Source organism: Acipenser ruthenus, chromosome 51 (genome assembly GCF_902713425.1).
Source record: "Acipenser ruthenus chromosome 51, fAciRut3.2 maternal haplotype, whole genome shotgun sequence".
NCBI classification, from domain to species: Eukaryota; Metazoa; Chordata; class Actinopteri; order Acipenseriformes; family Acipenseridae; genus Acipenser; species Acipenser ruthenus.
The window spans coordinates 2,678,170-2,692,237 of record NC_081239.1 but is presented as its reverse complement, the minus strand read 5'-3'; the positions used below and the strand labels follow the sequence as shown (position 1 = coordinate 2,692,237).

Sequence of the window (14,068 nt, the reverse complement as noted above, 5' to 3'; positions counted from 1 at the left end):
CCTATGCTTTACCATACATCTCTGTGCTTTACAATGCTTCCCTGTGCTTTACCATTCCTCTCTATGCTTTACAATGCTTCCCTATGCTTCACCAGACCTCTCTGTGCTTTACAATGCTTCCCTATGCTTTACCAGACCTCTCTGTGCTTTACAATGCTTGCCTATGCTTTACCAGACCTCTCTGTGCTTTACAATGCTTGCCTATGCTTTACCAGACCTCTCTGTGCTTTACAATGCTTGCCTATGCTTTACCAGACCTCTCTGTGCTTTACAATGCTTCCCTATGCTTTACCAGACCTCTCTGTGCTTTAAAATGCTTCCCTATGCTTTACCATTACTCTATGTGCTTTACAATGCTTCCCTGTGCTTTACCATTCCTCTCTGTGTTTTACAATGCTTCCTTATGCTTCACCAGACCTCTCTGTGCTTTACAATGCTTGCCTATGCTTTACCAGACCTCTCTGTGCTTTACAATGCTTCCCTATGCTTTACCAGACCTCTCTGTGCTTTACAATGCTTCCCTATGCTTTACCAGACCTCTCTATGCTTTACAATGCTTACCTATGATTTACCATACCTCTCTGTGCTTTACAATGCTTCCCTATGCTTTACCACACCTCTCTGTGCTTTACAATGCTTCCCTATGCTTTACCATACCTCTCTGTGCTTTACAATGCTTCCCTATGCTTTACCACACTCTCTGTGCTTTACAATGCTTCCCTATACTTTACCATACATCTCTGTGCTTTACAATGCTTCCCTATACTTTACCATACATCTCTGTGCTTTACAATGCTTACCTGTGCTTTTCCATACTTTGATGTACACGTTCCTATGCTTTTACTATGGGGAACTGTTATAGGGGTGTGACTTATATACTAAGATTTGGAAGAATAAACAACACTTTGGAATGCAAGACTTTGTAAGCCACAGATCACAGACATTCACGCTGTTAAAAAAGAACATGCTGTATTTGGAATTGGCCACTAGATGGGGCAGTTCTATAATGCACATGTTTCTGCAGCTGATTGGAACGTATGACGCTTCTCCAGCACGGCACTCACACAGAAGACGTGCAGCAGCACAGCTCCTCTCCTGCGCTCCTCTGTGGAGAAGATGTCTTGTGGAAACTCGTTCACTGCTGCAAGCAAGGGAGAGAGAGGGAGATCTTCAATTGCAGTGCAGACCCAGTGATGCCCAGCTTACCTTTAACACCTGGAAAACGAGCACCTTTACTGCGTGTTTGTACACCTGCTGTATTCACGAACCACACAGGCAACCTAGCGCGTGGAGAAAGTACCTCGTTCGAGTTATTTAAATATAATGAATAGACAAAGAGAAGGAATACCTTTTATTGGACTAACTAAACAATAATTAATCACAAGCTTTCAAGACCTCAAAGGGTCCCTTCTTCAGGTGAGAGTAGGAAAGAGAGACTGATGTTTACATTGAAAGGTGGCATCAGAACTTTAACAAAAGTAACCCATTTTGAATCACTGCAATTCTAATGTAAGGAAAAAAAACTGTTGAAAAAATAATAGGATGAGTGGCTGCATAATTAACAACAACATAAATAAAATATAAATTATGATTATTTATTTCTTAGCAGACGCCCTTATCCAGGGCAACTTACAATTGCTACAAGATATCACATTATTTTTACATACAATTACCCATTTTTATATAGTTGGTTTTCAACTGCAGCAATCTAGGTAAAGTACCTTGCTCAAGGGTACAGCAGCAGTGTCCCCCACCTGGGATTGAACCCACAACCCTCCAGTCAAGAGTCCTAACCACTACTCCACACTGCTGCCCTACTGAAAATAACAGTCAATACTAATATAGAGAAAGAAAAAATAGTGAAAAAAGATTACAATAAAAATAAAACGTTTTCTCAGTGTGTGTGTCATTTTTCTATTCTAATTATGTTAGGGACTATTTTCCTCAGTGGAAGGTTATTTCAGAAGTTCAAAGTCAAGGTCAACTATCACACGGTAGAGCCATCATCGAGAGGGCACTACTGCTATTAGAAAACTATGTTTACCATTGTTTTCTTTAAAAAAAACCCCAAAAAAACACCTTAAAATCTAGATTTACCTTGAACTTCTACTGATTTGTCGGGTACCTTTCCTTAAATAAAAAAAGGATGTGAAAAACATTTTGTTTTTAATTAGTAAATTCGATTTTTATTTTGTATTACCTTGTTAGGATTTTAAACCCCTGTTTATAATCTGGACATTGCTGAGAAATGAACACAGCGATTACTGACCAGTCTGTGCACGATGGAGTCTGAACTGCTTGTTATTAGAGCGTCATTTGAGATGACAGGGAGTGGACGGGCTGGGGCGGGAGTGACAGGTACAGGATTCACTGCTTGATTGGTTGGTCTTGAGTCTTGTTTGGAGGATCCAGCTGAGGATAGTATTGTAGACCAATTGTGTTTTTGCTGCGCATTTGCTGTCCAATAGCTGTGAACTGATCTTTCATTACTGTGCCCTGTTACCATCATTCCTCTTGGACTCCAGACCAGCGTCAATTTCCAATTCAGTATCAAAATACTGTTCAGCTTACCAGGTCTTAAAAACAGATACTGACCGTTGGGTTTGTTGTCTTGTTCTTAGTTCATGTCTTTGCAGTTCTAGGTTTTCAAGCTCATTATCTGATACATTTATATGCCTTGCTATTACTTGTAGTACTAGAGTTTTGTAGCAGATTTTCAACAGCAGTGTTGTAGGTGAGGATGGTAAATGTACCCACTCCGGTACTGATACGTGCCCAAATAAATCAAAATGCACAGAAATAGACAGAGTTTAGGTAGTTTGTCATGTTGTCAGTTTATCTGTAAGCAGGTATACACGTGGATTGATTTTAAATTTGATTCACTATTTCCCTGATGAGTTCTTAAAGGAACTGGATATCTTTTACTAGCGATGGAGTATCCACAATGCCAGGCCGTGTCTCTGGAGTTGCAACACAACTAAGAACAGCAGAATTGTACCCAGATCTTGTGGTGTGGCACTGCTGTAGTCATAGAGTGGAGCTTGCTGTGGGCGACACTATAAAATAGATATTTGGAATAAATCATTTTCAAAGCTTAATGGACAAGCTGAATGCTCTGTACCACGCTTCACCAAAAAACCAATGTGAATTGCATTTCTGGCCAGGAGACGTGGCAATTGACAATTGGCAGAGTTCTTGGCATCCGGTGGGTTGCATCCAGTGATCGCACTGTCAGAGCTGTCTGGCTTCTTTAATTCTGCCTTGCATGCTCACTTCAATGCAGCCGAAGCAGTCCAAAGCAGAGACAGCAAAGACAATAGCAAATACAGAGATCTTCTGGAGCGACTGACTGCAACGGCATCTGTAAAAAGGATTGATGAGAGATGCCTTGAGTGAGTTGGCTGAGCTGTCACTGAGAGTCCATCACACTCCATGAGGCTCATACATCGGTGTGTCGCAAGATCAAAGTTTCTGAAGCACTGGGCAGTGGAAGAGAAGCAGAATTCACAAGATCCGCTCCTGAAGCAGTAAAGAAACTGGAATTTCAGGGAGCTGCTCTTCACAAAGGAAGAAAAGGAGAAGTGGAAATCAACAGCCAACAATCTCACTGAAGAGCAGACTAATGACATCATCATCATCTCATGTTTCATCAACGTCACTTGGAAACGTTTCTGAATAGGAGAAGCTGCTTGAAGCTTGCAAGACTGTATTCCCCCGATACTGGCCAGATGATCTTGACATTCTATACAGTGAAAGGGAGGCGATCTCACTATGCAGGAGATTTCTGTCTGAAAAACAGATTGTTGGAGGATTCAGAGAGTACAAGGACAATGGAGGAAAGACGGTCCCATCAGACATTTAGCAATTTCCACAGCTGAGCGTGAGAGAGGCTTCAGCTCAATGAATTCTCACACCAATTAGAAACTCTCTTAGTATCCCAAGAGTGAGTCATCTTCTCTTCCTGAATCGTAACGGTCCACCATTATCAGTTTCAGTCATTGAGTTCTGTCAGAGCTTGGTTGTTACAGGGAAAAAGAGTGCAGAACACAAAGCTTGCAGAGAGGGAGCAGAAAGAGGAGCTTCACACCACGGGTGTCTGGTCTCTCCTTTACAGACAGGACAGTTTGAACTGACTGGCAGGTGTACGGTTCTATCACACACACTGCCGGGCACTTTGTTACATTTGTTTGAATTATTAATTTGTATGTTTTAAATGTTAAAAAGAACAACGGGATTCAATTCATGCCTTCAAACGAGACTGCAATCTGAAAATGGTATTTCAGACTGCCTTGTTTAACAAGTGAAAAATGTTAAGCATTTTGATCAGCTGTATTTGTATAAAGAAAACAATCATGTTTTTTCTATCATTTTTCTATATCAAAATAGAAATTTTAAACAAAATTATTATTTTAAATTTCTTAATTGACATATTTACTGCGTTGCCTTTAAACTGTTCATTGTTTTGTATTAAAGGGGTGTTATAAAGAAGTACCTCTGAATCTTCTTGTGGCAGAGCAGGGCTCTGCCCTTGTAAATATTGGCAGGGATGGGGTTAAATTCTGCTCCCTGCCCAGGTTTATTGTGTCAGGTGGGAGTAATTATCAATCAATTAACACCCAGCCACCTGACATAAAAGGAGGCCTCAGTGCTTCAGTAGAGAGAGGTAGGAGAGGAAGTAAGGCTGGGTTTTTCTTTGTGTGCTGGTTTTGGTAATTTTGCAATCCAGTGAAGGCAAAACTCAGCCTTATTAAGCCTTATTTTTGTAAGTTTTTGCTTCGTGTTTATTGTCTGTGTTTTAAAAACCTTTTGTTTGGCCCTTGTGCCTGTTTATTTTGTGATTTTTATTTAATAAAAGTCTTTTGTTTGAACTGCAGTCTGTCTCTGGGCCTCCTCCCTTGCGCCATCCTGTCACACTTCTCTTATAAGCACTTCACAAAACTTAAATTGGCTGTCTTGACCCCTCACACTTTCACTTCACCCGGTAATAAACACCCACCTCGGGTTCCCCCAGTGATTTTTTTCCAATTCGACCACTGCATATAATTATCTTAGTGAATGGAGCTGCCGCTGGTCTGCCCCTGCCACGCGGTAATTCTGGTTGTTTAGTGAATGAGGCCCTAAGGGTTTAAACTTGAAACTATTAACATTATTATTATTATTATTTATTTCTTAGCAGACGCCCTTATCCAGGGCGACTTACAGTCGTAAACAAAAATACATTTCAAGAATCACAGTACAAGTAATAATACAGTTAAGAGCAAGATAAATACATCATTTGAAGCTTTAAAAAATCTTTCTAGAAACACACACACTGACACACACACACACAAACACACAGATTGACAGACACAAACACTGACACACACAGATTGACAGACACACACTGACACACACACACTGACACACATACACACACGCAGATTGACAGATATACACACTGACACACACACGCAGATTGACAGATATACACACTGACACACACACGCAGATTGACAGATATACACACTGACACACACACGCAGATTGACAGATATACACACTGACACACACACACACACACACACACACACACATAGATTGACAGATATACACACTGACACACACACACACACACATAGATTGACAGATATACACACTGACACACACACACACACACACATAGATTGACAGATATACACACTGACACACACACACACACATAGATTGACAGATATACACACTGACACAGACACACACACACACATACACACTGTCGAGGTTGGCATCAGGTCCAACACTCAGCTCCCTCAATTAAGGTCAGCCTGGGATTCTCTTTGCAATCCTATCCCGGTCGAGCGATTCCTCATTGCTGGTTTCTGAAGGAGGAGAATCAATGTGTTCTCCTGAGCGGTGGGTGTCATAACTGAAGCAAATTGAAATCACATGAAAGCACTTGTAGCTGACAGTCTTTAATGCATGCACCTCCGTGCTGCTTTGAAAGAAACATGTTATAGAAAAGCTCTTGTCATTTTAAAACATGCTATCGATCAAAAAAGACCGTCCATCTTTCCTTACCTACTTTATATTCTGCACGATTTTCTAAAGTATACAATTACTTGAGTAATAAAGTGACTACTAGAAGTCAAGGCATTCAGCAATCAACAAAAGAACCACTGTTTCAGAGACTATGCATTGAATTGGTATCATCCTTCTTTAAATCTGCCTGTACCAGCCTTCCCCATTCCATTCAAATCATGTGACAATGTGACCTTTCAACTCTGCCAGCCTCACTCACTCTCTCTGTCTCTGTGAAGGCATGGCCGTGTGGTGTGCATGGGGAGTCGTACAGTCAGGGGAGCGCAGGGGTCCCCGAGGGTCTCCCCTGGTGAAGGCACGGCCGCATGGTGTGCAGGGTGAGTCATACAATCAAGGGAGCGCAGGTTCGTAGCTGTTCTTCTCTGGGGATTCCACAGGGAGCATTGGCTCTGGTGCTAAGTTAGGGAGACAAAACCAGCAGCTGTCTCCTCACCGCGCTACAGCGGCCCGTACTGGCCAGGCACCCGGTGAGCTCAAACACCTGCAGGGCTCGTCCTCCAGGGGGCAGTAGCTCACATCCGCTGTGGAGCTCCTGGGTGTAAAGGATTGTTCATTAAAATCTTATGCATCTATTTAAAGCCAGTTATCTATTCAGGGAGACCAAGATATTCAGTGAACAAGAGGTCTGAGTGAGAAACACTGGCTGATGAAAGCCCTCCTGCTAGTCGTTATGCATTCCGAAACATGGGTCCTGTACCACCACACTAGACAAGCATTACAATCCTTTGCATTAAAGAGTAGATGAGTATCTATTGAATGATTCTGAGCGGTTCTCTAGCTCTGATATTGAGTTATGAATTCAAGTGTTTTTGTTTCAAGGCTGGTGCCAGCCTCATTGTGGTTGGAGGAGTGCATTTCTCCTCACAGCTAAATCCCTGCTGAGTTCAGCCCACGTCTCTGAATTGATGGTGATTCAGTCTGAAGCGAATGAAAGGGCAGTGCTTGTGTCTGAGAGCTTGCTGCTCCCACCTGCCCCTGTAAACCAGCACAGTGGCAGCAATGAAACGAGTCAGCCCCTCGGCACTGCTTCACTCACACAGCAACAGGGTTGTGGGACTGGAGGGCAGAGTGAAGAGCAGAAGGCAGAGATCCATTTTTAAAGTCATTGTCGCTGACAAAATAATTCCATATCTATTATGCATTTCCATTTGCTACATAGGTGTGACATGCAGTTCTGAAATGGTATAGCAGACCTGAACTGGATTTTCATTTTAAAACATATCTGTTGCTACAGATTCAGAGGAAATGTGTCTTCTGGGTCAAAGCATGTTGCTGGCATGATCATCAACAGGGGAAGCAGCTGATTGGTTGATGACAGGATAGAAGCCGGTGAGGGGGTGGGGACAATGTTCCAAGGAAGTGCAGCACTAGTCCCAGATATCATGTTTTAACATTAAAAAGAACATGATTACAGTAAGATGTGTTTGATTCAAAACTGCACCTTTGAGACCTATATAACAAATACCCTGCAGCTACTTCATTCCTATTTCTCACATCTGCACAGATCACAGTCAGCATGGTTGCATACAAATCCACTCCATTACATTCGTTTGTGCTGTAATTTGGAAGCTGATTAGACTGCGTGTGTGTGAATGCTGTGTTACACCAGTGAGTCTCTCCGGAGGCGCACAGCTGTGTGCAATGCAATTAGCACCCTGGTGTGGCTTGAAGCTCAGAATAGCTCAAAGTGGCTCAAATCCTGCCAAGACTGTCATTTGCTAGCTGGCTTAGCTCAAAACGCAGGGCAATGTGTCATCACAGCGTGTCCTAAACAACTCTCGGGATAAAGAGACAGAGCTGTTTAGGATTCATGCTGTGAAATTATTGGAAAAACACAGACTGTAATTTCTATTGATAAATATGCATAACCCAGATTGAACAACGGGGTCCTCTGGGATTATGATCGTCTCTGATTGGGCTCTGTTCAATGCATCTTCTTCAATTGGACTGCTGGTCAGACAAGGTCGGAGATGGTACACAGCTGGAATGGAGATCCTAGGATGTGACATGCCTTTACCAGTAGGGGGCACTGGGGAGCATCCTGAGGGCAGGTGTCTCCCGTACAACGTTATTGAAGTGTAATATCCAGTTCACAGGGCTCGCTGCTGAGATCAAACAGTGAACCAGAGACCCCACTGTGGAGACAGACTGCTCTTGAGTTCAGCTTAGTGACACTGTGATAACTAGGTACTCCCATTTAATTACCTAAAAGATCAATTTAGTGGAGACTGAAATATCATAACTGTCCTAACTGTCTTGCTGACATTAAGCTATGGATGTCAGACAACATTCTAGTTAAATTAAAATAAAACAGAGGTAATGATTCTGGGATCAAAAAATCAACCAAAAAATATATAGATCTATCTGCTTTTACAGAGGATAGTTTCCCATACTCTCAGAAAAATGAAACAAGGAATCTGGGTGTAATTTTTGACCCTGACCTCTCTTTGGAGCCACGTATTCAGGAAATAACCAAAGTATCTTGTTTTCACCTTAGAAATATTGCCAAGGTGAGGCGTTTTCATTCACAGCAAGATGCTGAGAGATTGGTGTATGCCTTCATATCTTCTAGGATTGATTACTGTAATGCCCTGTTCTCCTCAATTCCAAAGTATGTTCTATCCTGATTAATGCTTGTACAAAATGCTGCAGCCAGGGTTCTAACTAGAACTAACAAATGTGAGGGCATTCCTCCTGTGTTAGCAGCCCTCAATTGGCTCCCGGTCCACTCCAAGATCAATTGAAGGCCATTCTCATTACCTATAAAGCCCTACATGGTTTGGCTCCAGCCTATTTGAAGGATTTTTTAGTCCCCTGTGTTCCTGGACGGCCTCTCCGATCCCAAGATGCAGGGTTGTTGACTGTCCCAAGGATTTTAAAGCCAAAGACGTTCCGTTATAGGCCCCCGATCTCCAGAATGCTCTCTCTCTCTTGCTTGGTGAGAAACGCACCTACTTTGGCAGTTTGTAATAGGAGATTAAAAACTGTTCGATTTTCTCAATACCCTGATGTGGATGATGTCTTGCTTTGTTGTTTAAAAAAGTGATCATGCAGAGTTCAAGTGCACTTCATTTACAATGTATTTATTTTTAAAAGCTCACTTACAACTCTTTACAATAACGTGCACAGTACTTTTTAAATTGTTAATGCTTTTCATTGTGCTGTAATTGAAAATTGATTTCAGTGTTACTGTTACTTTATTGAAAGAATGAGAGTTGACTGTATTTAGATTCAAAAGATTAAAGCACCCCCTAAAAGGGATGTCAAACAAGTCTTACTTCTACAGCTGGTACACCAGTGTGTAACCATTAACCTGCCCCCCCCCCCCCACCCCCCCACCCCCCCACCTGCAACACACTGCCCCCAGTGGATGTACAAAATATGTTCTGTGTGGTATTTCTTTGTGTTGTACTTCTTCAATCCACTAGGAGGCAGCGTTGCAGTGGGACTTGTGATTCAACGTTAGATTTCTATTGTTGATAACTTGTTTTTTTTAATTTTTTTACTGGTTCAGATTTATTCATTCCAATCCAATGACAGGGCAACTCACACTGTTCAAAATGACACTGCTGAGCAGATGCAGAGCTTGATCTAAGGGACCTCTCTGAACTCTGCTGTTTAATTTAGGTTTAAACATGCTTTCTTTTCCAGACATTGTTCTTGTTGTATAAACAGATTATACCATGAATACTCATAGAGTGCTTATTTCACTCATGAGTAGTCTTGTCAGATACGTTTACTCATTTTAGAAACTCACACTAGCCCTGCAGCTGCTGCTGCTGCACCCAGTCCGGGGATTCAGAACACCCCTCAATGAAGTCTAGTATTATTATTATTGAAATGATCAGGAGCCAGGAGGTTGAGCAGAGTTAGAAACTCACACTAGCCCTGCTGCTGCTGCTGCACCCAGTCCTGGGGTTCAGAGCTCCCCTCAATGAAGTCTAGTATTATTAATATTGAAATGATCAGGAGCCAGGAGTTTGAGCAGGGTTACAAACTCACACTAGCCCTGCTGCTGCTGCTGCACCCAGTCCTGGGGTTCAGAACACCCCTCAATGAAATCTATTATTATTATTATTATTGAAATGATCAGGACCCAGGAGTTTGAGCAGGGTTAGAAACTCACACTAGCCCTGCTGCTGCTGCTGCTGCACCCAGTCCTGGGGTTAGAACTCCCCTTGTTCAGGTATAGTATTGAAATGACTAGATGCCAGGTTTGAGCAATCAGGCTGCTGGAAAATCTCAATGAACTGATCCCATTGTGAATATATCTCTACTGTGAGTCTGTAGGGTTACAAGCAGGAGTTGTTCATGCAGCTATAATACACTTAATTGAAACTCAGGACTAGGTGCAGCAAGGCTCATGTGAGTTTCAAGCCCTGAAACTCCTTGGTGGAATTGCTACAGTGTGTTCATTTCCTATCCTTTCTTTGTATTTCAGCACAGGCTGTTAAAACTGTGGAAATGGTTATTGCAATGATCCCGGACAGCATGTTCCACCCCTCTGACGATAACTCTCTCCATCAGCATCTGTGGGAATTAATTGCCGAGTTCCTAGATCCCAGCCCTCCCTCACGTAATTACCTCCTTTGGCAGAGGATGAGAGGCACGGAGTCAGGGACCGAAACACGACCCATGCATGCTCAGGAACGGGTATCCGCTACAAACACGCCGACTCAGCTCCCTAAACACCAGCTCCCATCAACGGAGTGCTTATCAAGACTTTAACATTGAACACTAGCTCCCATCAATGGTGCACTTATCAAGACTAACATTGAACACCAGCTCCCATCAACAGAGTGATGATCAGGGCTTTAACATTGAACACCAGCTCCCATCAACGGTGCACTCATCAAGACTAACATTGAACACCAGCTCCCATCAACAGAGTGATGATCAGGGCTTTAACATTGAACACCAGCTCCCATCAACGGTGCACTCATCAAGACTAACATTGAACACCAGCTCCCATCAACAGAGTGATGATCAGGGCTTTAACATTGAACACCAGCTCCCATCAACGGAGCACTCATCAAGACTAACATTGAACACCAGCTCCAATCAACAGAGTGATGATCAGGGCTTTAACATTGAACACCAGCTCCCATCAACGGAGCGCTCATCAAGACTTTAACATTGAACACCAGCTCCCATCAACAGAGTGATGATCAGGGCTTTAACATTGAACACCAGCTCCCATCAACGGTGCACTCATCAAGACTAACATTGAACACCAGCTCCCATTAACAGAGTGATGATCAGGGCTTTAACATTGAACACCAGCTCCCATCAACGGTGCGCTCATCAAGACTAACATTGAACACCAGCTCCAATCAACAGAGTGATGATCAGGGCTTTAACATTGAACACCAGCTCCCATCAACGGTGCACTCATCAAGACTAACATTGAACACCAGCTCCCATCAATGGAGTGATGATCAGGGCTTTAACATTGAACACCAGCTCCCATCAATGGAGCGCTCATCAAAACTAACATTGAACACCAGCTCCCATCAACAGAGTGATGATCAGGGCTTTAACATTGAACACCAGCTCCCATCAACGGTGCACTCATCAAGACTAACATTGAACACCAGCTCCCATCAATGGAGTGATGATCAGGGCTTTAACATTGAACACCAGCTCCCATCAATGGAGCGCTCATCAAGACTAACATTGAACATCAGCTCCCATCAACAGAGCACTCATCAAGACTTTAACATTGAACACCAGCTCCCATCAACGGAGCGCTTAACAAGACTAACATTGAACACCAGCTCCCATCAACAGAGCGCTCATCAAGACTTTAACATTGAACACCAGCTCCCATCAAAGGAGCGCTCAGACTTTAACACTGAAGAAGCGCTAACCAAGGCTTTAGATTTCTTACCTCCTATTGGCAACAGTATCACTGGTCCCCTTTAAAGAAGTGCTGTCCAATGCTATAAAAATCTTTTTTCTTACCCCTTATTAGAACTATTCTCATTCGCCCCCCAAAAAGGAGTGCTAACCAAGGCTTCTTTAGAATCAATTTTCTTACCCCTTATTAGAGCTAGTAACATTATCACTGCCCCTCCTACTGTCTTACTGAGTACAGCAAGACTTTGATTTTCCACACCCTGAACCCACACTTTTATACATGAATCACTGCCCTTGCTCGTGCATAAATTCATATTTGATCTGATAAACATTTTCGTCATAAGAGGCAGTAACTGTCATAGGTAAAGAAACCGATACCTGACTAATCCATGTCACGTGATTGTGAAGTCACGGTGGAGCGAGTAGTTTCAGATGAACGGGAGCACAGTTGCGGTTTCAATCCATTAACGTATAAATGATGTTTTAGAACATCAATAAATAGTTTTAAACCATTCAAAGCAGTTTTAGTATATAGTGCTCAAACAGCACAGTGTTACGAAACAGTACGTTCACAAATAGAGCACCAGACATGTTCAAATGCATGATATTTTTTTAAGTGACTATTTCTGACCGCTTTTACCTCAATTATTCGACTGGTATATTCGTAGTTGTTCTAACCCTCATGCATACTGTTTAGCACACAGACTACCATCTCAGCATCTTATCTCCCCCTTTCATGTACAAACGAATAGGCAATGAATAAGCCAGTACAATGCTTTGATTTTAGGCTTCAGTGCATAATTCATGAGTGCATGTTATAGAAATGCAATGAATGTCGGAAACCTTCAAAGCAAATCCTGGTTTATTTCAGGAACTCTCTTCACAAGAATATATAGGCCTATATCTTCACAAGAATCCATAGATATATGAAATGCTTTTATAATTAAAGGGAAGTTCATTTAAAACAAGAATATGCTACAATTACTTGGACACAATTGTGACTAGTTGCAGCAACGTAATACTTTAACATTGTAACTAGTTACAGTTCCACAGTTTGCATTTTACAGAGATATTGCTTTGGGTTTGGTCAGGCTGCAGCTGGAAATATTCTTTGAAGATCCAGCTATCGAAGCCACTCCCTCCCTCCTCTGATGCTGTTTTCTAGCAGGATGATCTGAAAAGCGCGGTCGTGTGATGTGTAGGGTTTGACTTGCACTGTTGAAGCGCTTTCTGGTTTTGTTATGCATTAGTCATTTTTAAAAAAAATATAACTACCTTATTTTTTTTATATACATAAAATGTAATAATAAACTACTACTTCCTGGTCCCCAATCACTTCCTGTGCTGTAGATCATGATATGGCCACTAGACCAAAGATCAATGAAGTAATCAGAAGTGGCATACAGACTATTTTGATTCAGTCAAGGTGTTTATTTTGAAACTATATTAAATATATTTAAAAATAATAATTTGACAAGCTATTTTTTTTCCCTGTTTTGGATGGCGCCGTAGATGGAAACGGCACATTTTAATATCTGCCAACCATTTTAATATGTGCCATTGTTTCTGCACATTCATTGTTTACAAATGGGTCTGGTGAAGGCTTTGACAGGTCCACTAGGCCTTGCTCTTCAAGTAGGGAGACAGTGGTTGCCATGGAGACCCCTGAGGCTGTTGGTTGGCTGATGACAGACAGGGAGGGGGGGCAGAGGTGTGAGAGACAGACAGGAATGGAAAGAAATCTATAAACACCCAGGGGAATGAAAATAAATACAAAAAATGGAACTCAGAGATGAAAGAGGGATAAAGAAAGATACTGGGTTCCCTTGAGATTGTCACATGTCAATCACCAAGAAGTGACCATTGCCTGACATTTTTTTTTTTTTGTATTCTATATAAAGACAGCTATAAATAACAAACCTTTGAACGGAAGTCTCTGCTTGTCTTGCTCTCATACTGGACTTGGACATAAAATTGGACGCATGTGCCATATGTAGCACACACTGTTGTGTACATAAAAGAAAGCAGCTGTTTTTTTCAGATATATACAAAAATATGACATACACGCGGACGAATGTATGGACAGCAGACACCCCAAAATCCAATAGCAAATTTCATCCCGACTGGATAAGCG

General features: G+C 42.1%; 1 protein-coding gene across 1 annotated transcript in view; it reads right to left on the bottom strand.

The window, feature by feature from the left end:
• LOC117967739 (sodium/potassium/calcium exchanger 3-like) overlaps positions 1-14,068 on the bottom strand; it is a 60,130-nt gene that overhangs the window by 24,365 nt on the left and 21,697 nt on the right. Inside the window, exon 3 of the mRNA XM_059015935.1 lies at positions 1,065-1,141. Within this exon, the coding sequence (XP_058871918.1) occupies positions 1,065-1,141 (77 nt within the window). The remainder of the gene's footprint in view (positions 1-1,064; positions 1,142-14,068) is intronic.